The 22,965-nt window shown below is 41.6% G+C and overlaps 1 protein-coding gene across 1 annotated transcript in view; it reads left to right on the plus strand.

Annotated features, from left to right (window-relative positions):
- Positions 1–9,565: 9,565 nt before the first annotated feature.
- Positions 9,566–22,965, plus strand: part of REST (RE1-silencing transcription factor) — a 41,850-nt gene continuing 28,450 nt past the window's right edge. The window contains exons 1-3 of the mRNA XM_006891972.1: positions 9,566–9,811; positions 12,230–13,139; positions 17,364–17,447. Of these exons, the coding sequence (XP_006892034.1) occupies positions 12,239–13,139; positions 17,364–17,447 (985 nt within the window). The 5' untranslated portion in view covers positions 9,566–9,811; positions 12,230–12,238. The remainder of the gene's footprint in view (positions 9,812–12,229; positions 13,140–17,363; positions 17,448–22,965) is intronic.

Below are 22,965 nucleotides of genomic sequence, written 5' to 3' on the forward strand. Positions count from 1 at the left end.
ACCTCAATACAGAAAATTGAAAGAATGATGTACAAAGTAGAAGAATGTTCCTGCAAAATATAATAACATGCAAGCAAGATTTTGCTAAAGATTATCCAAAAATGACTGGAACAGCACATCAACAGAGAACTGCCTGAAGTGCAGGCTGGATTTAGAAGAGACAGTGGCACTTGGGATATTATAGCTAATGTCAGATGGATCTTGGCTGAAACCAGAGCATACCAGTGGAATGTCTACCTGTGTGTCAATGATTATGCAAAGCACTTGACTGTGTGGTCACAATAAACTTTAGCTGACTCTGAGAAGAATGGGAATCCCAGAACACTTGATTGTGCTTATGTGAAACCTCTACTTGGACCAGGAGGCAGTCTTTCGAACATAGCAAGGAAAGACTGCATGGTTCAAAATTGGGAAGGGTGTGCATCAAGGATGTGTCCTATCTCCATATCTTTTCAATCTAAATGTGGAACAGATTGTCCGGGAGGCTGGGTTGTATGAGGAGAAGTGTGGCATCAGGATTGGAGGTAGACTCATCAATAATTTGTGTTACGCAGCTGACACAACCCTGCTTGCTGAAACTGAGGAGGAGACCTGAAACATTTGCTGCAGAAAGTCAAGGACTACAGCCTTCAATATGGATTGAAGCTCAACATCAAGAAAACAAAGATTCTCACCACTGGGCTGATTGGCAGCATCATGATAGATGGTGAAGAAATTGAGATCATTGACAGCTTCAGTTTGCTCCACTCTACAATCAACATTCTGGGTACCAGTAGCTAGAAAATCAAAAGACAAATTGCATTCGGAAAGTCTTCTGTTTGAGACCTCTCCAAAGTACTGAAGAGCAATGATGTCAGTGTGGAGATTAAGGTGTACCTGATACATGCCATGGTGTTTGCAATTACATGCTATGCATCAGAGAGCTGGACAATGACTAGGGATGATAGAAGGAGAGTTGATGATTGTGAGCTGTGGTGCTGGAGGAGAGTATTGACTATACCATGAACTGCTAGGAGAACAAACAAGTTCATCCTGGACAGGGTGAAACCAGGCTGTTCCTTGGAGGCAAGGATTCTGAAGCTTCATCTGACATTCTTTGGACATGCTGCAAGACAGTATTAGTCCTTGGAGAGGGACATCATGCTTGGTAGGGTGGAGGGACAGTGCAGGAGAGGAAGACCCTTGATGAGATGGATTGATTCAGTCACTGGGATAAAGGGGATAGGCATGTCAAAGACAATAAGATTGGCAAAGGGTAGAGCAGCATTTAGGGCAATTGTACATGGGGTAATGGGGGTAGGTGTGTCAGAGACAATAAGATTGGCAAAGGATAGGGCAGTGTTTAGGGCAGTTGTACATAGGGTTGCTATGAGTTGCAAGCAACTAAACAGCACATAACAACAGCAGTCTTATTTAGCAGTGTTTAAGTGCTGTCAAGTCGAATACAACTCATAGCAACCCTATGACCAAAAGACTTAAACTCTGTTCTATAATTAACATAATTTCTGTATGTTTCCAGAGACATCTGGTTTAGGAAGTGGATGCCACCCTTGCTTCCAAACCTGAATCAATCTGAAAGCTTTGTCGTAGACAAGGCTTTTCCAGTTCTCAGAACCAGGACCGAAAGTCAGGTTCCAACTGTTAGTAAAGGACGGATGATGCTGCATCAGAAAGAATAAGACCAGAGTTTCTCACATCTGCCTTTCCATAAAATTCTTGTTGAAGCCGTTTTCTTCAGAGGCTACAGTTCGTGAGGTCTCGGTAGAGGGCAAAGGAGAGCTACAGAGAGGAAGCCAGGGAAACCATGTAGATTGAACTTTGAAAACATGGTTCTTACAGGGAATACATGCACATTATTCCAAATTCCAAACAGATAAAAAGTACCTCAGAGTTTTTAAGCTGTTGAGAACTTTAAGCATGTGTAGTTTAACCTTTGTGTTTTATAGACAAAACTCAGAGGAATAATTCTCAAAGAGATGAAAAGCAAGTCTATTGTCTTCTTGACTAGCATCCTCATATTATATTATGATCTTTTTACCCACCACCAAAGACTTTCATAAGAAAACTTACCAACAAAGCAAAGCAGTAGTTTAAACTCAGATTTCAGTTCGCATTTCATTAAACCAGTCTGGGCATTTATGCTGACTCAGCCTAGTGGTAAGAACCTGCACTGCAATCCCGAATGCATAGGGTTCGAATCTGTCAGCTTCTCTGTGGGAGAAGGAGGGGCAATCTCCTCCCATGTGATTAACTACCCCTCTCAAAACCTGCTGGAGAGTCAGCTACAGGTGGGTTCTGACTGTGGAACTCAACAACAACAGTAAACAGATCAGAATTTAGTCCTTGCAGGATGAGTTACACCTGTAGGAGATTCATAGAGTGGGATGCAGGGGACAACAAGAGGTCAGCTACCTCTAGAAATGAAGGAAGAATATGAGAAAAAGACCTCAAAGTTTAGTCCTTGATACATCATCTCCTCTTTGGCTGCTGGCCGCAGAAAGTGGCTCTGAAGTCTTTCAACATCAGGATATAAATGTTTATGTCCAATTTTCAATCAATCCAAACCTTAAATCAGACATAACATCGAAAGCAGACTGTTAAACTTTAGTGTAGCATCAATATGGATTCAGACCAATTATGCTCTTTTGTGAAGAAAAAGTTGAGACATGATTAGGAATAAAAAGCACATGGAAGTTGAAAAACAATTTTTCACTAAACTCTTGAAATCCATCCCAAGAGAAAAATATTAAGAACATATGATAATACTGGTAAAAGAAAAAAATAAAACAAAACCCACACCAAAATCCATGCTGATGAATTAAATGTGTAGGGACGAATCCATATTCTCTAAACAAGACAACCGCAGCTCATTTGTGTTGTTCGAGGCTTTATTTGCAGGAGATCTCAAATGCAGCAAAGTAAAATACACTATCATGAGAAACAATGAAGAATTCATCCATTATAGCAGCTTACCTCAAGGTAATTTCCAATTAATTTGTAATTTAGCCTTGAAGTTGACCTGTGGCCTTCATGTCATGATAATTTAGGTCATTCTGAATATGTCATCCCTGGAACAAGGGCCTTTGCTAATTTTCAATGAATGCAGCTGCCCATTTGTCATTCTTCTTCTATTTGCATCACAATATGTGGGAATAAATTCACAACTAATAAAACATTTCCATTAAGCCTTCAGATCTAGGAAATGAAGGACATTTATCTACTCTGTTTAAAAAGAGACGTTTCTTTTTTTTTCCATTTTGGTCATAAAGTGAAGGGCAGAAAAGCAGTTTGCATCTTTGACAAACTCGATAGAGGCCCAAATTGGTCTGTGTGTTACATACAGCATCTAAAACAGCCATATAACCTCAAATTAAATTTGAGTTTAAAAAAAAAAGCTCCAGAGAGAATAAACACGGAAAAGTTTGCACTCTGTCTAACCATCTTTTTAAAAAAATTTGGTCTTGTTCCTAAGTTTTCTCTCTCTCTAAATGAAAATGAATACTTTGAAGTCTGACTCATGGAGCCTGAGTGGGGTAGGAGAGAAAACTTCATTGAAATTAAATTACTGAAACTTTTCTTGGTCACTAGGGTCTTTATTAAGTTTGAAGAGAAGATATACATACCCTTTCCTCATTTTAAATCATGCCCTGACTCATTGCTCCATTTGGACAACAGCTTTTTGATCTAGGTTTAGATTTCTCTTGAACACAACAACTAAGTGTTCTGGGATTCCCATTATTTTTATTGTTATGATCCACACAATTAAATGCCTTTGCATAGTCAATAAAACACAAGTAGACATTCTTCTGGTATTTTTTTGCTTTCAGCCAGGATCCATCTACATCTGTGACAATATCTCTGTGTCACTGCCTCTTCTGAACCCCTCCCTCTTAAACTTCTGGCAGTTCTCTGTCAATGTATTGTTCAAGACATTTTTGGATAATCTTCAGCAATATTTTACTTGCATGTGATATTAATGATGTTGTTGTTAAGTGCCATTGAGTAAACTATGACTCATAGCTATCCTATGAACAAAAGATCTGAACCCAGTCCTATCCTGTGGCATCTGATTCTTGTGCAGTTCCTCAAGTGAGATCCATGTGTAAAGTCACGTTTTGTGCTTTTTTTAAAAAAGTATGCACTTAGAATAAGCCATATAATGTTAAAAATGCAATCATTCCCTCTCCAGCTTCATTTATGTCAACACGTCTGTCTATATGCTCTGACTACCATTCCTTCCTAATTGTTTCCAACTTTTGTATTCCAGTTATCAAAAATTGTTAGTGTATCTTGCCTTTTCGGAAGCCCCTGCTCCTCCCAAAACTGAAGCCAAAGCAAAGGCATTAAAGGCCAAGAAGGCAGTCCTGAAGGGCATCCACAGCCAAAAAAAAAAAAAAAAAGAGAGAAGATCCACACATCACCCACCTTCTGGCGGCCTAAGACCACCCCCAGGAGAAACAAGCTTGACCACTATGCCATTATCAAATTTCCCCTGAGTCAGCCATGAAGAAGATAGAAGATAACAGGCTTGTGTTCACTGTGGATGTCAAGGCCAACAACCACCAAATTAAACAAGCTTTAAAGAAGCTCTATGACATTGATGTGTCTAAGGTCAACACTTTGATTAGGCATGATGGAGAGAAGGAGGCCTATGGTTCGACTTGCTCTTGACTATGATGCTTTGGATGTTGCCAACAAAATTGAGACCATCTAAACTGAGTACAGCTGGCTAATTCTAAGTACAAATTTTTCTCACCATTAAAAAAAATAATAATTATTAGTGTATCTTGATTGTATGTTTGGTCGAACTCAGACTAATAAAGTTGGTAAATTCTGCTAATCACAATAGCAAGAAAATTAAAATGTTCATCAACAATTAAATTGAGAAATTGTGGTACAATCGCATGATGGAGTACTATGCAACACTCAAGAGCAATGATTTTTAAAAAATACTATATAATGTGAGAGAGGCTGGAGAGGGTTATGTTGAGTGAATTAACTCATTTCCATAAGGACAAATACTGCATAAGACCATTATTGTAAAAATAGAAGGATGTGTACAAAAGCCCAAAGGAGGAAGGGGAAGGAAGGAGATTTGAGGGGGGAGGAAGAAAAATTATGAGTTAATAGGCAGAGGGAAAGGGTAAAGGAATTAGGAACAATTCAGTGGGGACCTGAAAAGGCAAGGTAATGGTGGGCATGGATAAATGGTGATTAATTTTATAAAGCATAATGATGAGATGGATTGACACAATAACTGGGGTAGGTGTCTCAGAGACAGTGAAATTGGGTCAGGATAGAGCAGGGTTCAAAGCTATATGCATAGGGTCTCTGTGAGTCACAAGTGACTCTAGACTGGCACATAACAACTACAATGTATGGGATTAATTATATGAAGCACAATGTTACTAGAGGAGTTTTTGAAACACAATGTATATAAATGAAACACAAAACATACAAAATTTGTGTGCAAACCATACAAGAATAATTAATTTTTTAAAATTTAGTAAATCCTCAATCTCTTTCTCTTTGGCTTTAGTTGTTGGTGTATATATTTTAATATAGTTGAGTTAACAGGTTTTCCTTGTATGTGTATGGATGGTATTCAATCACTGACAGCGTTGTACTTTCGGATAAATCTAAAATTATCTTTTTAACTCTGAATGCAACACCATTCTTCTTCAGGTTTTCATTCCTGGCATAGATTATATGATTGTCTAATTCAAAGTGGTCCATGCCAATCCATCTCAGTTCACTTATGTCTAGAATGTCAATCTTCATGCATTCTATTTAATTTTTTTACAACTTCTAATTTTTCTACATTCATGCTTTGCACATTACAAGTTCCAGTTATTAGCGGTTGTTTGCAACCATTTCTTCTCATTTTTAAATGACTTCCCATATTGCCTTTATCTCCAATACTATAACTATCTACATTCCTCTGTTGTTCCCAGGATTTTTGAAGATCTGTTGTTTTGAAAATGGGTGGCTAATCCGTTTTCCTAGTCTATCTTAATCCAGTAGTTTCATTACAACTTCTTGACCATGGGATCCTTTTGGTACTTGAGATACCAGTGGTACAGCTTCCAGCATTACAATAGTCCACAAGCTACACTCTTTCAACAGAAGATTGACAGGCAAGTGCTGTTGGAGCAAATTATAAACACGCCAGCCTACACATCCCCAAGATAGAAAGTAATTGTCAGCATCCAAATCATTTCCCAATATTACAAACTGATAGATAGGTGGTGTATATCTAAGAGCAAACTGTAAAGACAATCAGACATGTAAAAATCAGTGTGCAGAACACCCTTTCCTGACCCCAGCAGAGGTCCATTGAATCATGGCAGGATAGTGTCCTGGATGGGGGTATTGTCTGTATTTTGCCCATTAGGATAAAAGGAAGACTCATCAACAATGTGCATTATGTGATAACACAACCTTGCTTGCTGAAAGGGAAGAGAATTTGAAATACTTGCGATGGCCCAAAACTACAGCCTTCAGTATGGATTATATCTCAACATCAAGAAAACAAAGGTCATCACCACAGGGCCAACAGTCAACGTTGTGATAGATGCAGAAAGGATTGAAGCTGTCAATTATTTCCTCTTGCTTGTGTAAAAAATCAACACCCTTGGCACCAACAGTTAGGAAATCAGATTTATTGCTTTGGTCAAGCCAGCTGTCAGTGACTTCTTCAAAATACTTAAAGAGTAGTGATGTAACTTTGAAAACTGTTGTTGTTATGTGCCATCAAGTCACCTTATGTACAATAGCTCTGAAGCCTGCCCTGTCCTAGCCAATCTCCCTGACTCCGACACACCTATCTTCATTGCCCTAGTTACTGTATCAATCCATCTCATCAGGGGTCTTCTCCTGTGCTGTCCCTCTACCCTTCCAAGCATGATGTCATGCTCCAAGGACCAGTTTCTCCTGGACACATGGCTAAAGTATGTTAGACAGAGCTTCAAAATCCTAGCCTCCAAGGAGAAACTTGGTTTCACCCTCTCCAAGATAGACCACTTTGTTTTCTTGGTGGTTCATAGTATGTTCAAGACTCTTCTCCAGCACCACAACTCAAAGGCATTAATTTTTCTATCCTCTTAAGTCATTTCATTATCCAGCTCTCTGATGCATAGCAAGTAATTGTGAAGATCATGGAGGAGATTAGGCACAGCTTAGTCTCTAGAATGACATTGTTACTTTTCGTCACTGTAGAGAGGTCCCTGACAGCAGATTTTCCCAATGCAATTAATCTTTTGATTTCCTGACTGCTGGTGTTGGAGCGTTGATTGTGGAGCCAAGCAAATTGTAACTGTTAACAATGTCAGTTTCTTCTCAATCCATCTAGTGCTGCCAAGAGGCCCAGTGGTGAGAATCTTTGTCTTCCTGATGTTGAGCTTCAGTCCATATTTGAGGCTGCAGTCTTTGCCCTTCTGCAGCAAGTGCTTCAGGTCTGCCTCAGTTTCAGCAAGCAAGGTTGTGTCATTTACATAATGTAGGTTGTTGATGAGTCTTCCTCCAATCCTGATGCCATATTCCTCTTCAAAAAGGGCACTAAGATGTTCCTGATTCAGGTCATGTTCAATCACAGATTGAAAAGACATGGCCTGAATCAGGTCAGCTTACTTAGGGGTGTATTCATAGCTGCTCTGTGTTTTTGAGCTTGTTATTACTGTTTAATTGATCACTTCCTTACTTTCTACTTGTTTAATTCCCCAAGGCTAGATTGCATGGTCATTCACAGTGAGGATTTTCTAGATTCTCTTTGTTAAAATTCATTTTCCTGTTTGGAATCTGCATAGCACTTGCTCTTGTTATGTGTTGTTGAGTTAAAATCAACTTATAAGTTGATCTTCCAGTAGGTTTTAAAAGGTTATAAACCAGCAGTCAGTCAGGAGATGGGGAGAGATACTGCATTGGGCAAGGCCACTGTCAAACATCTCCAAAGTACAGAGGAGCAATGCTGTTAGTTTGAAGACTAAAGTGCGTCTGATTCAGGTCATCTCCCCCGCCCCTCCCATCATTTACTAGTATATGAGAGCTGGACAGTGAATAAGGATAATAGAATTTATGCCTGTGAGTTGCTGCATTGAAGAAGAATACTGAATATCCCATGGAGTGCCAAAAGAGATACATCTTGAAGAAAGTGCAGTCAGAATGCTCCTTGGAGGCAAAGATGACAAAGTTTAGGCTCACATTCTTTGGGCATGTTGTTAGGGCAGGCTATTTCTTGGAAAGGAACTTCATGCTTTGAAAGGTGGAAGGTCAGCAAAAGAGAGGAAGACTCTCAACCAGATGTAACGTCACAGTGACTGCAGCAGTGGGCTCAAGTATGTTAGAAATGGCAAGGATGGCACAGGATAGGACTCAGTTCACATCTGTTGTTCAGAGAGTCATTACGATTCGTATTTTGACTGGAAGGCACCTAACAACAATAAATTGAAGTGGAGGCGATTGACAACCTTTCTCCTGGAGAGCAACTGGCAGATTTCAAACGCCTGTCTTCGAACTGACAGCAGAATTACTTACGCACTAGGCCACCAGAGTCCTCTCGATAAGATCAGGCAAGATCTTGAATGCCACACTTACTGGTTTCAATTTTCCAGGTGTAGGCCATTGTAATAATGCTATTAAGTTTTTAAGGGCAGTCTTGACACAAGGAATCAGGTTTTAAGAAAATATGAAAGTCACTTCAGGTGAAAACAGAAGAGTCATAAAATTACTCCCCGCCTTGCTCGGCTGTGTATTAACACGTGCCAGGCATTTTGTGAGGTTTCTCCAATTCATAGACCACAAAGCTGACTTCAACATCTGCAGCCTCAGCATCCATTCAGTTCTTTATCCCCAGTGGTCTGGTTTGTATTCCGCCACTGGAATCCCATTTTGGCCTGACAGGCACTGGGACTTGCTTCCTCAGTCCTATTTTCACAAACTATTCCGAGGATTTTCACACGAACGTTCATAACCTCCTTTGGGAAACATTTCTCACTACTCACACACTGATTATATATTCCCTGACTTAATTAATGTGTAAAATTTGGATTGCAAATCCAAAGAAACTTCAAAGAAGTTTCAAATCAAGCTTAATAGTTGAGGGTGGAGCCGGGAAGAGATTGGGAAGAGTATTTTCTGGAGCGCTAGAGACCTTATAGGTCAGCGACAACAGTCAAAACTCGCACGTTTTGTGCTTTAACAGCTCTATTCTCATGCACGCATGCCAAGACTGGGGATAACTTTCCTGTTGTTTGTTTATAAAAGGAATAAAAGGGGAAGTTGAGCCTGCCTCTCTTTGATTTGAGAGCAAGAGCGAGGGGCTGAATCGGATTAGGTGCCACCCCCGGCTAGGCGCGCCCAGGCCTACCGCACCCGGCTCTCCGAGGGGCGGGGCGCGCCCTGCGGCCACGCGCACGGGCGGTGGAGGGGGCGTGTCTCGCGGGCGCGCGCGGGCGACGGAGGGGGCGTGTCCCGCAGGCGGCGGCTGCGGCGCGGGCCGGGAGCGCGGCGCAGTCTTCTGTGTTGGAATGTGCGGCTCCCGCGAGCTCACGACGCAGCGGCAGAGTGAGCCCCGCCGAGGCCCGGGGCCCCAGACCCCGGCGGCGGCGGCGGCCAGGACGCTAGGGCGAGGGCCAACGGCCTGAGTTACCCTCTGCAGCCCCGTTCCTGGGCCTTGGCGGGCCTCGGCAGCCCCATCGCCCAACTTTTCCACCCTCCCCCCTCCCTTTCCCCGAAACTCCAGCAACAAAGAAAAGTAGTCGGAGAAGGAGCGGCGACGCCGGGTCGTTCCGCTCCCCCTCTGCTGGTTAGGCGGGTAAGCGGGGCTCGGGGCAGGGGGGCTCAGCCGGCGTGGGGGAGCGCTGGCCGGGCGGCGGCGGGAGGGGGAGGGCGCGGAAGGACGCGGAGCGAGGCGCTGTCCAGGGCTGATTTGTAGATACTGTGGCTCTGGCGGCGGCGACCGTGCCGGGCGGGGGCGGGTGGCCGAGCGGGATCCGGTTACACCGCCGCAGACCCGGGGGCTGGGCAGGGGGCGTCCTTGGGTGGGTGGAGGGGATCGGCGCGTCGCCGAAACCCCCTCCCCAAGCGAGGCGGGGCCGTCCCCTCGTCGCGGGCCTGGCGCCCCTCGATTCCGGTCCTGAGGCCGCCGAGCGGAGCTGCTCGGGGGCCCCAGTTCTGAAACTTCCTCCTACCGTTCTCGGGTCCCGCCGCCCGCTGCAGCCCCGCGCCGGCCCGAGGCCCTCCCACCCCAACGCTCGCCATCCCGGCCTCTCCCTTTAGCCCAAGGCACCCTTAAGTGCGCCGAGGCCGGTTGAGTCAGCCCCGGGGCCCGGGCGGGTCCGCCTATGGGGCTGGACAGCGATTTCGGCGCACGGGCCGCGCCGGTGCCCCAGCCCTGGGCACGCGGCCGCCTCTTCGACCAACCTGGCGGGCCCGGGGAGAGCGTCCTGCCGGGCGCCGTGGGGGAGTGAAGTTTGCAAACTTCCGGGGCGCGGGGGTGGCCGCCGGCGCGCGTGGGGGGGCCCTGCCCGCGCTCGGGACGACTTCTCCCGAGGGCGCCCGCGGAGCCTCACCGGTCTGCGGCGGAGGGCGAGCCCCGGGGCGGTTAAGATGAACCGGGACACCGGTGTTGCGGTAACTTTCCGCTACCCTCCCAAACTCGGGCCGGGCAAGGGGCCCGCCTTGGCTTGGGAAACATTTGATGTGGCCCAACGGCACCCCAAGTTCCCATCCCCTCTTCGTCTTTAGTGTTGTGGGGGGACACACGCAGGAAAAGCTTCAGGAGTGGCTGTTGGGGCAACTCCGGCGAGTCGGTGTGTAGATGTGTGCAGCGTGTAGGCCGGAGAGGAAGCGAGAGCGCCCGAGTTTGCAAAGAGCTGCTTTGTGTTTAGTATTTTGAGAAAATGGCCGAATGCCTATTTCAGGAATGCCGCCGCCGAGGCAGGCGCTGGTGGCAGCAGCGCTTAGGAATTCGTGCAGCTCGGTGCACTGGGCTTGGATGGTCTTCTTGACAAATGTGAAAATTCCCTTAGGGGTGCTGGAAGGTTTCTGGGGGGATTAGAAAAGTTGAAGATTAAGGGGTGGCTGCCAGAGCAGCCTGTGCTGCTAGGCACTGGGAAAGCGTTTACGGTTAGTTTTCTGTGTTGGCATTTACCTATAACTAAGCTGGTTTGCCTGTCGGAACTTGGGTGGAACGGTTTTTCTTTTCTAGTTTAGGTTTAACTTTACTGTTTAGCATTGCTTGTCACCTCCTTTGCCTTTTATTTGCAAGAGAATAGCGAAAAGTAGTATTTGCAAAGTAACGTGATGGCCCAGACCATTTAAAAAACCAACATGTTTTCAAGAAGGTGATCTTGTAATGGCTTCCACTGGGGCAAGTAGGCCAAGTCAAGCACAGTGCAGAAAGTTGCTGCTTGTGAGATAGAGTTGTATGTTCTTTCCGAGGTGGAGGCGATGTTGAAAGGTTTAATTCTTTACTTATGAAGTTTCAAATGTGCCAAACTTGCTTTTATTTTTTCAGGAAGAAATTTCCATAATTTACTCGCTCCCCCTCTCCCCGTAAAAATCCGAGAAGTCATGAAAAAATTTAGACTTAAGTGGTATTTTTTCCACAGTATTCTTTTGAAGCTAGTTGGTTTAGTATGAAATTTAATTAGATTGACCAATTATTACAGCCATCGTCTTCCCAGACTTGCTGTGAACATAATACAGAGTGGCGTGTGATTTTTTTTTGTTGTTGTTGTTATTTCTCAGCTCTCCACTCCAGATCAATGAATTGTTGAAAGGTCAGAATAGAAGAACAGCAGCTAATCACCTATTTAATTTTCAAAATAATTAACCTTAAAAATGAAGTTTTATGAGTTCCCCTTCCCTACTAAAACCCTAAAAATTCTTGAGAAGACATACCAATCAAATATAAATCACCTAGTAGACCTGGTTGATGGATGAGTTCTGTCCATAGAGTTAATAAAAACATTTTTTAGCAGTTTTAGAAATATTTTTGCCATGTAGTTGTCTGCCAAGAAGAGAATGGGTGATTACAGACATTTGATTTGTTACAGACATTTTGGTTTGATTTTAGCTATGAATGAAGCTCCTAAGTATGAGATTGTACTAGGAAGGTTTGGGGGTTTTCGTGGTTATTGGTTTTTTCTTAAATTGTGAAGAATTGCTTTTGTTTTAGGTTATTAAAGCCTGTGTCCTCTTGTATTCTTTTTGTTTGTTTCAAATTCAGAACACAATAATGGCCACCCAGGTAATGGGGCAGTCTTCTGGAGGAGGAGGAGGGCTATTCACCAGCAATACCAACATGGGCATGGCTTTGCCTGATGACGTGTATGACTTACATGACCTCTCCAAAGCTGAACTGGCAGCGCCGCAGCTTATCATGTTAGCAAATGTGGCTTTGACTGGAGATGTCAGTGGCAGCTGCTGTGACTACCTGGTTGGTGAAGAAAGACAGATGGCAGAACTGATGCCCGTTGGGGATAACAACTTTTCAGATAGTGATGCAGAAGGACTTGAAGAAGAGTCTCCTGATATCAAAGGTGAACCTAATGGACTGGAAAGGATGGAATTGGAAAGTTTAGAACTCAGTGTTGTAGAACCTCAACCTGTATTTGAGATGTCGGCCACCCCAGAAATGTATAACACAGATAAAGATCTTCCTGCCGAAACACCTGGCCCAGAGGACAAGTGCAAGAGCTTGAAGAGCAAACCCTTTCGCTGTAAGCCATGCCAGTATGAAGCAGAATCTGAAGAACAGTTTGTGCACCACATCCGAACTCACAGTGCCAAGAAATTCTTTGTGGAAGAAAGTGCAGAGAAGCAAGCAAAAGCTGGAGAATATAGCCCTCCCATTGTGGAAGAGGGTGATTTCTCCAAGGGCCCCATTCGCTGTGACCGCTGTGGCTACAATACCAACCGCTATGATCACTATACTGCACATTTGAAGCACCACACTAGGTCTGGGGATGACGAGCGTGTGTACAAGTGCATCATCTGCACGTATTCCACGGTCAGTGAGTACCACTGGAGGAAACACTTGAGGAACCATTTTCCTCGGAAGGTGTACACATGTGGGAAGTGCAACTATTTTTCAGACAGAAAAAACAACTATGTTCAGCACGTTCGAACTCATACAGGTAAGGCCTTCTTTCTAGTCGGTGTTGTGAAAAATGTTTAATTTTCTTTTCATCTCAGAAGTAACACAGTGACCCAACTTAGACCCATGGCCTATGCCTAACTTAGCAATGTTTTGTCACGTTTGGAATCTTAACAATGCTTCTGGGCATTCAGGATACTTGCCCTGCCATCCAGTTCACCCATTTGAAAAGTATAATTTAATTTAATTTTTTCCTCCTCCAGTATTCAGTTTATGCCTAGAGCTGTGCAGCTGTCTTCACAACAAAGTTTAGAACACTTAGAGCACCGCAGGAAGTAGCCTGTGCTCCTTAGCATGGCTCCCTATTGTGGTGCAACACATTTTTGCTTTTAAAATATTTGTCAATTGTAGAATCATTTTTTAAAGACATTCTTAATATTGATAATTTTTAACTGTTTTATGGCAGACCCCCACCCCCCAGCAGGTTTTCAAGAGACTATAAATCCTTTCTGAGGAGATTGCCATTTTTTTCCCCAAGGAGCAGCTGGAGGATTAGAACCGCCACAGAGATGCTGCCTGTGTGTTAGCAGCTTAACTCCTTAAGGACTCCACCACTAGTGCTCCTTCTGTGTGTTTGTGTGTCTACATATTGAGCTCTAGTGGCTTAGCGGTGAGCTGTCCAGCCAACCCAAAGGCTTGTGGTTTGAATCCACCAGCTGAGGAGGATAGACAATCTCTATCCATGTGATGTATTGTTGTTAGATGCTGTTGATCAAGTGCAACTCATAGTGAGCCCACAAATAATGGATCCGAACCTTGCCATACACTGTGCCTTTCTCAGAATCTCTGATATACAAGAGCCCATTGTTAAAGTCACTGTGTCAATCCATTTTGTTGATGATCTTGTTCTCTTTTGCTGACCCTCCAACTTTCCAGGCATGATGAATTTTCCCAAGGACTGGCCCTTCTTAATATCTCCAAAATATATGAGACAATGTTTCATAGTGTTTGCCTCTAAGGAGCACCTGGTTGCACTTTCTCCTAGACATTTTGTTCTTTTGGCAGTTTATGGAGTGTAAAATACTCTCCAACACAACTCAAAAGGCATTGATTATTCTTTCTTATTCATTGTTCACCTCTCAGGTATATAGCAGGTAATTAAAAAGACCAAGGCTTAGATCAGACTTGTTCAGCCTTTAACATTGTTACTCTTTAGCACTTTGGAGAGGTCTTTGACAGCTGATTTTCCTAATGCATGATTTCTTAACTGCAAGTACCAAGGTTGTTGATTCTGAATCCAAGTAAGATGACAGTATTGCCGTTTTCGGTCTTTTCCTGGTGTTGCCTTTTGGCCCAGAGGTGATGATTTTTGTTTTTTGATGTTGAGATTGGTAATCCACATTGAAGGCCTTAGTCTTTGATCTTGTGTAATTTACTGCCTCTTGTGAGTTGGTTCTGACTCAACTGTACATAGTCTATGTGACTATAGTCACATTTTTCATTTGCCTGATGAAATTCTGTTGGAACAGGGTTTGAGACTAATCTATGGAGTGCATGAAGAGGGTGATCAGATTGAGAGTGGTAGATGCTGTTGTCAGACCCATTTTCTAGGACAGAGGATTGAGCCATTGAGGAAAAGGAATATTGAGAAACTAGCTTTAAACAAAACTTCCAGAAATTATATGAAAAGAAGGGCTTGCAATAAGACTTTTAAGCCTCATTATGTTGCTGCTGTTAGGTGCCATCGAATTGACACAGCTGACCCTCCAGGTGGTTTTCAGAGACTGTAAATGGTATAGGATGAGTTCACCCATCCTTCTTCCATGGAGCAGCTGGTGGATTAAGGACGCACCTTCTAGGTTCCTAGCATAACTTCCTCCTTAATGTTTTTGTTTGAAATTTATTTATTTACATGCAATAATTTGTTTATATTGTGTTTAATTCATGTACATTGTTGTGGCTTGGGGTCTTTTTTAGCCACCTCCTTTGACCAACCAAACTCTGTGACCCTGGATTTCCTCCCACCCCACCCTCACTTCACCTTCTTTCTCTTTGGATATTCATACACTCTTATTGGTTATTCTTTTTTTAAAAAAAATTTTTTACATTAATGGTTTTATGCAGCATTTGTTCTTATGTGCCTGAATTAGTTCACTTAGCATAATGCTCTCTTGCCTCTCTCATGTTATATAGTGTTTTTCAAAATTGTTGCTCCTGAATGCTGCATAGTATTCGTCATGTACCAGATCTGTGTGACTTAATTTGGCTTTTGTTTTTTTTCGTCTTCATTTTAGAAAATAGAGTTTGATAAAAGATAATATTTCAGTCATATGTAATCTAGAGACTCTGCTAAATGCTTCAGGAAACTGAGTAAGGAAAAATGATATATGATTCTAAAGACTAGAGTAGATGTGTTTGAGGTTAGGAATCACTTGTTTGTCTTTGGAACTATGAGAAGTAGGTTTTCAATTCATTTGATGGATTTATTGTGTTTATTAAGTTCCTGGTACCATGTTCTCTTGAGGAAAATCCAGTGAGGAAAAACAGAACTAGTGAGAGTAGTCATTAGAAGAAAACAAGGCTTGAAAGCTGTCCTTGGCTCATCATTCCTTAATGATAGGTACCAAAGTTCAGACTCCCTTTCTGTAGGCTATTATAATGGGAGGGAGTGGAGCTAGGGTGTACTTCTGAAATGGCCACTTAAAATAAAGACTTACTTTTGTGGTTTTGTTATTTAACTAGGTCACAAAGATCACTTTGCCTATATGTATGACTTAAGAATCACTGCCTAAGCTTTCTAGGGTATTCTGACCTCTACTTCAGAGTTTTGCAGGTTAAAAGCTGGTTTTTTTTTAGGAGGACTATAAAAGTAAATTAACTTCATATTAATCTTTGATAATGTTTCGTTTTCTCCTACAGCTTTTTGTTTTAACAAAACACTTGACATTTTCCTTTCCTTTTTTTTTTTTGCCACATGAACATAATTGGACAGTCTCCTCCTGTGTGATTGACTGCCTCTGAAAACCCACTGGAGGGTCATGTCTGGGTTGGTTCCAACTCGGTGGCACTCAACAATTGTTACTACTTAACTAATCCCTGTTTTCCATTTCCAGATCTTCCTATTGCCAGAGAGTCATAGTCTCCTAAGCAAAGACTCTCCTTTACTCCCTCTTGTATTAGCCCCTAAGTAGGGCCATACATGTTTATTTTTTTGTGACTAACTTATTTTCCTTGGCATAATGTTTCCAAGGTCATCTATGTCTTGGACATTTTTTTATTTTCAGTTCGTTCAGACCGGAATGATGACACAGGATAGGTCAGGGTTCTGATGCAGCGTTCATAGGAATGCTCTAAATTGTAGTTGACGACACCTAACAACAGTTGATTGCTTAACAGTGGAATCACTAATCTACTTTCTGTCTTTGGATTGGTGTGTTCTAGATATATCATATAAATGGACTCCTGTATTGCCCTTTGTAATTGACTATTAAGTAAATGATTTTTTTGGTCTAATAATATTGTATGATACACAGAATTTTGTTTATCAGTGGACATTTGGATTGTTTCTACCTTTTTACTATCTCAAATAATGGTGCTGTGAACTCTGCAAGTTACAAATTTTTATATAGACAGATTTTTATTTCTCTTGAGTATATACATTAAGGAGTGGAATTGCTGGGTCCTATAAATTTACCACTAATATCCCCGTCAAATGTATAAAAGTTCTCAGTTTCTCCATATCCTTGGCAGCTTTTGGTAAGTCTTCTGGATTAACAGTTATCCTGTTGGTGGTGGTTGGCAGACCGTTCTGCCTTGGCTAACCTTTGTGAAGAGCAGAAATGCCTGATGGGTTTTCAGGGGCTCTAATTTTTCTGAAGCAAATCTTCAAAGAGCTCTCTGGCTGAATTCACCAACCTTTTGGTTTACTTACAGCTTACTCAGTAGTATTTAAGCATTAGTTATCTCTAAAGATTAGTAGTTATAATAGAAGATGGGACACAGAAAGCATAAATGAAAAGAAAGCTAAGACGTTAAATGCTTACCTCACTTTGTGAGGAAGTGCAAAGCGTTTGGACAATTCACATAGCCAAATAATGTTATGAAAGTTCTGAATCAATTTACTTTTTTAAGGTGTGATATAAATTGGTAATTTTACTTGGAATATTTTTAATAAATGCTCAGTGCTGAGTATTGCTTATATTGTTAGTGAGGATTGTATTTGGCTTGTTTTTTCTATATAAACACTATTATTATATTTTTGCAGGAGAACGCCCATATAAATGTGAACTTTGCCCTTATTCAAGTTCTCAGAAGACTCATCTTACTAGACACATGCGTACACATTCAGGTTGGTATAAAGTAGATAATTCATTTCACAAATGAAATGAGAACTTTTCAAAATCATTTTTAGTAAATTGCTGTCAGGAAATTCTCCTAGACTAGGAACTGAATAATTATGATTTCTCTTCCCTTTTTATTGTGATTTGGCTGGGGAAGTTTACAAGGCAAATTGATTTTCCGTGCAACCAGTCCTTTGCAGTTTTTGAATGTTAAATATTGTCCTCACCATGTAACCAAACTCTTCCCGCTTCTTTATCTGTGAGTCTTATGCCGTTTAATCCTCTGTCCTACCCCTTCCTACTTCCTGAACTTTCTTCCTGGGCAAATGCTGTCCTTTTTTGAGTTTTTTATGATTGATAAGTCCAAGGAATTAAATGTCTTCCTGGTGTTACTCAATTTATAGGCTTGTCTTTTTAGCTGAAAATTTGGCCACCAGGGGTATTCCAGGTTCAAAAGTTGACTAAGGGCAAAAGTCTTGGGAGGTCTAGTAGTCTGGATTGGGTTAGTAAACCTGGCCATTTATGTTTTTGATCTTTGATCCACATTTTTGTCCTATCTAGAATCTTGTGCTGTCGTCCCTTTTAAATTCCTTACCATTCCTTACTGCAGTCCCTTACCACTAAGCCTTCAGAACTCACTATTTGTGTAGTTATATATTTGTTCTTCTTGTGTGCTGTCAAGTCTGAACCAGTTCATTAGCTGACCCTCCAGTGACTTTTCAGAGACAGCTAATCTCACGGGAGGAGATTGAGCATCCTTCTCCCACAGAGCAATCCTTACTGAAACTCCTTACCACTAGGCCTGTTGTTGTATACCCTCAAGTTGGAACTAATCCATAGTTGATCCTCTGGTGGGTTTTCAGAGGCATTTAATCACAGAGGAGGAGATCGTCCATCCTTCCCCTCTGACGTCTTCAGGATTGCAACGTAGCTTCTCTTCACTCAGCCTCCAGAGCTCCCCATAATAGAATGCTATACATCTTTCTTCTACAGAGCAGTTGGTGGATTTGAACTTAAAGTTTGCAACCACATATTTTAACCAGTGTACTACCAGAGTCTCACTGTCCATGAGTGCTCACTACACACACACACCCCTCTGGTGGCCTAGTGGTAAGATGGCTGCGCTGCAGTTCCAAGGGCACATGGTTTGAATCCACCAGCTGCTCTGCAGGAGAAAGATGGGCAGTCTTCTCCTGTGCTATTATATTAAATTGCCTCTGAAAACCTGCTGGGGGGTCAGGTATGGCTCAGTTCCAACTCAGCGGTACACAATGACAACTTAACCACTAGGCCATGAGAGCTCCCTGTAGTGATATGTAATAGTGTCAGCTGGATACCATCTTCTGTTCAGTCTTAGAGATTGGGGTTCCTATGGTCCATTAGACCTTTGTTTGACCTTGTTTTTATCTTTGTTTATTGCTCAGAATAGGGAGAGACCAGTAGTTACACCATGCACAGATACTCGCTACTCACCAAAGTAGTATGCAGAATATTGACGTTGTGGTGCATATTATGCCAGATAACTTGAATTGGTTTTCAGGTTGTGACCCTCAAGCCCCAGGACTAGCAAATTATTCTTTTAAGGTTTTGGTTAGTTCATGAAACTTTGCCTCCTATTAGTTTTGCTATATGCATTGGTATATTAATAGCATATACTATTATGAATATAATTCTTAAAGGGGGTTCTGGTGGCCTAGGGACAAGAAGCTGCGTTGCAATCCTGAAGGCACACAGTTCGAGGCCACCAGCTACTCTTCAGGAGGATACGCAGTCTCCTATGTAATTTATTGCCTCTGAAAACCTGCTAGAGGGTCAGCTATGGGTCAGTTCTGACTATACACAAGAACAACATTTTGAATGTAGACATACCTGCCAAATTTTTGCATGGTCATATCTGCTTTTCTTGCCTATCTACCTGTATAGCCACTTGTAGATTAACGCTGATACTATGTGTGTGTGTGTGTGTGTGTGTGTGTGTGTGTGTGTGTGTGTATATATATATATGTATGTATATATATATATGTGTGTGTGTGTATATATATATGTCTGTATGTATATTTTAGTGTAAATCTTTGTGGACTATATTTCGTATGTACCTCTCCATGTGTTTCCCTTCTTTAATGATAACTGTACTAACCATCCTCTTTCTATTTAAATAACTTTTCTATCATCCAATCTTTAAAAATTATCTGCTGATTTTTGCTCCTTTCCCATTTTTTAGCTTTTTTTAGCTCTTAATAGTGAACACTAGAATAGTTTCCCTCTTGTGATTAACTTATTTCACCTAGCATAATGTCTTCTAGACTTGTAGGATTCCTTTTTTTAAAAAAACATAGAGTTATTTTAAGTGGCTGACTTGGGCAGAATTTAGAAATTACCACTAAGTATCAGGGTTAAGTATGGAGATGGAAATCCTTAACTTGGAATCTTTAGGTGAACTCCTCTAACTGTAAATGTGTGCATGTACGTACACTTTTCTGGGAAAGAGAGTCCTTAGTGACTTACAGTGACTTAAAACTTGAACTGCCAGGATTTTTAACAATGCCACCTTTTCATACTCCCTCCACACTTAACATGCCGTTATTGACACAACAATATAGTTTTTTTATAGTTTTATTACCAGATACCACACATTCAGCTTTTGACATTTAGGTGTGTTATTTTCAAAGTTGACAGAGTTTAAGGCTGATTTCTATGGAGCTTTGGTGGTCCTAGTGGATAAGGAGTTGTGCTGCCAGGCCAAAGACATGCCATTCAAAGCCATCAAGCTGCTCCTTGGGAGAAAAAAGGGTAATCTCCTGTTGGGCGATTTATAGCCTCTGAAAACCAGCTCGAGGGTCAGTCATCAGTTGGCTTGACTGGAAAGTAAACAACAAGAAACACAAAAGAAAATGCTAGAGAAACGAAGATAACAATTTGTTAATCCATAAAGTGCAAGACTGTGCCTAGTGGATGATTATCCACTTCAGTGACTGAAATAATCATGATCATCACCTAGATTTCATTCTCCTTCTCAAGGCATGTAGATGGCGTGAAGGGTGGTTATTTCATTTGGCAATGATTGACCTAATAGAAAAGCTCTTCTTCCCAAATTGAGCATTTATACTCTTGTGGGGGAAACATGTTAAAATCTTGCTGTTTGAATTTGCTCTGACTCTTTGTCCTTAAGTTAACAGTTGCCATAGATCTGTCCTAGGAAGTGGTCACATTGTATTCTAGCCCTTCTTGATTTCACTATTCGTCACATTATGTGTTGAATGTTTCTTCTAAATCTCCTTTGGTGGGTTAATGAGCCTTTGATGGTGCTTTCTGATTTTCTTTGTTGGTAATTTAGAAATAATCTAGAGCTTTGTTGAAGATAGGTTTAAGTCTTGGTTCTTTTGGTTTTTGTTTTTGAGTCTCTCTGATAGCCATGCAGTAGGTCCTAAATGAGAACAAGAACTTGTTAGTCTCATGGATTCTTCGATGACTTAGAAGTTCTGTTGTTATCTCCATTTTACAAATGAAGAAGCTAAAGCATTAAAGAGGTGGGGTGCTTGTTTTCCTTTAGATGTCCCCCTCCAGATTAGTTGTCTTACTTTCTTGATGGTGCTATTTGGCTTTTTCCTGTATTACTTTGTATTATAGTGATGTTGGATTATTGAATTAGGATAATAGGGCTACTACTTTGTCTAGTCAGTAAATATATGATTATCTGTGATATTTTACAAACATTGATAGTCTTGCATGGAGTAATTCTATTTGGGTTTATTAAATGCCTTTTGAAAATATAATTTTACTTTAAAGATGGTTTTCTGTAGTTACTGTCACAGGATAGAAAATATTTGGAAAATGTTAATGTGTATGAAGTAGTTTTACCTGAATGTATAAAGCTTATAAAAATCATTCTTCTCTAGAATTTACTTTACACTTAGAAATTAATTTGAAGGTGGGAAAAAAAGAAAAGGTGTTTAATCCTCATTATAGATGAGGATACAGTCTCTGAGGATAATAGTTCTTTCTCAAAAGTAGAACTTAAGATCTAGTCTCATTTCTCCTTTCTCCCTCCCCCAGAATCATTAAGCAGTATGGAAACAACATGCTTCACTGCTCTGGAGCTGGAACCAGCTCATAGCTGATTTCTAAGACTGTAAGTCACATGGGAGGAGTTTACCTACCTTTCTCCCAAGGAACTGCTGGTAGATTTGAACTGCCAGAGAAGTGAGGCCTTTGAGTTAGCAGCAAACTCCCTACTGACTATGCCACCAGAGCTCCCTAAAGAATTTACAGTTTATTCAGATGTGAACTACAATGTATTGAGAGAACAGAACTATTTTCTCATGGTTGGTGTGTGGTTTAGAAACTGGAAACAAAAATGGTACATCTCTGTTTCATGTATAGAGTTAAGCTAAGGTCAGATTGGATGGTCATAGAGTGACCATCTTGATGGTTCTGAAGTCTGATCTTTATGTGAGTATCTTTTGTAGAAGAGCTTTTATTTCTGAGAGAGATTAGGAAGCCTCTTGAATTTTTAGCCAAACTAGCAGTGGTTTATGAAATAAATAACATTGGTTATTAGAATCTTTCTGTCCACAAGGGTAAATCAAATTAGAGTACAGATTGGTAAAAAAGAAGATTAGATAGTGGTGAAAATAGACATGCTAAACCATCCTGTTGATGCTCTTAATTCTATTGGTGTTTCTACTTAATGAGCCGGTTACCGTCCATTAGGTTCTGACTTGTGACCCCAGGTGTGCTCCAGCGGGATTTCAGTGAGAGTTTTTGTAGAAGGCGATGGCTAGGATTTTCTTCCAAAGAGCCTCTGAATGCACTCTTAACTTCTAATTAGTAGGTGAGCATGTTAGCCCTTAGCATCACCTGTTGTTGAGTCCAAACCCACTCCTACCTTACCCTCCAGTGGGTTTGCAGAGGCGGTAAGTAAATCACAAGGGAAGAGATTGCTCAACTTTCTCCATGTTTAAACTGCATGCCTTTGGGTTGGCAGTGCAGCTCTACCACTGGGCTACCAGACTCCCTTAGGATCACCAAGGGACTTACTATTGTTGTTAAGTGTCATTGAGTCAACTGTGTTCTTAGCAACCCTATGAATAGTAGATCTGAGCCCATCCCTGTCCTGTGCCATCCTTGTCTTTGACATACTGAAGTCCACCATTGCACTTACTGTATATCTGTCTCATTGAGTCTTCCTCACTCTCCCTGACATTCTGTATTTCCAAGCCTGATTTTCCTTTCCAGGGACTGAACCCTCCAAACGTGATGCCCAAAGTGAGACAAAGTTTCACCACCCTTGCCCCTCAGAAGCACCCTGCCTGCACCTTTTCCAGTACATATTTATTTGTCCTTTTGAGAGTCCACAGGGTATTTAACACTCTTCTCCAGCTCAGAAGTATTAATTCTTCTGTCAGGTAGCAAATAATTTAAAAGATCATGGTTTGAATTGGGTGCACCTTGATCTTCAGATTGATGACATCACTCTTCAGCACTTTGGAGAGATCCCTGACAGCAGACTTTCCTAATGTAATATGA

The sequence above is a fragment of the Elephantulus edwardii genome, unplaced genomic scaffold, assembly GCF_000299155.1.
Source record: "Elephantulus edwardii isolate Elephantulus edwardi_28Jun2011 unplaced genomic scaffold, EleEdw1.0 scaffold00107, whole genome shotgun sequence".
NCBI classification, from domain to species: Eukaryota; Metazoa; Chordata; class Mammalia; order Macroscelidea; family Macroscelididae; genus Elephantulus; species Elephantulus edwardii.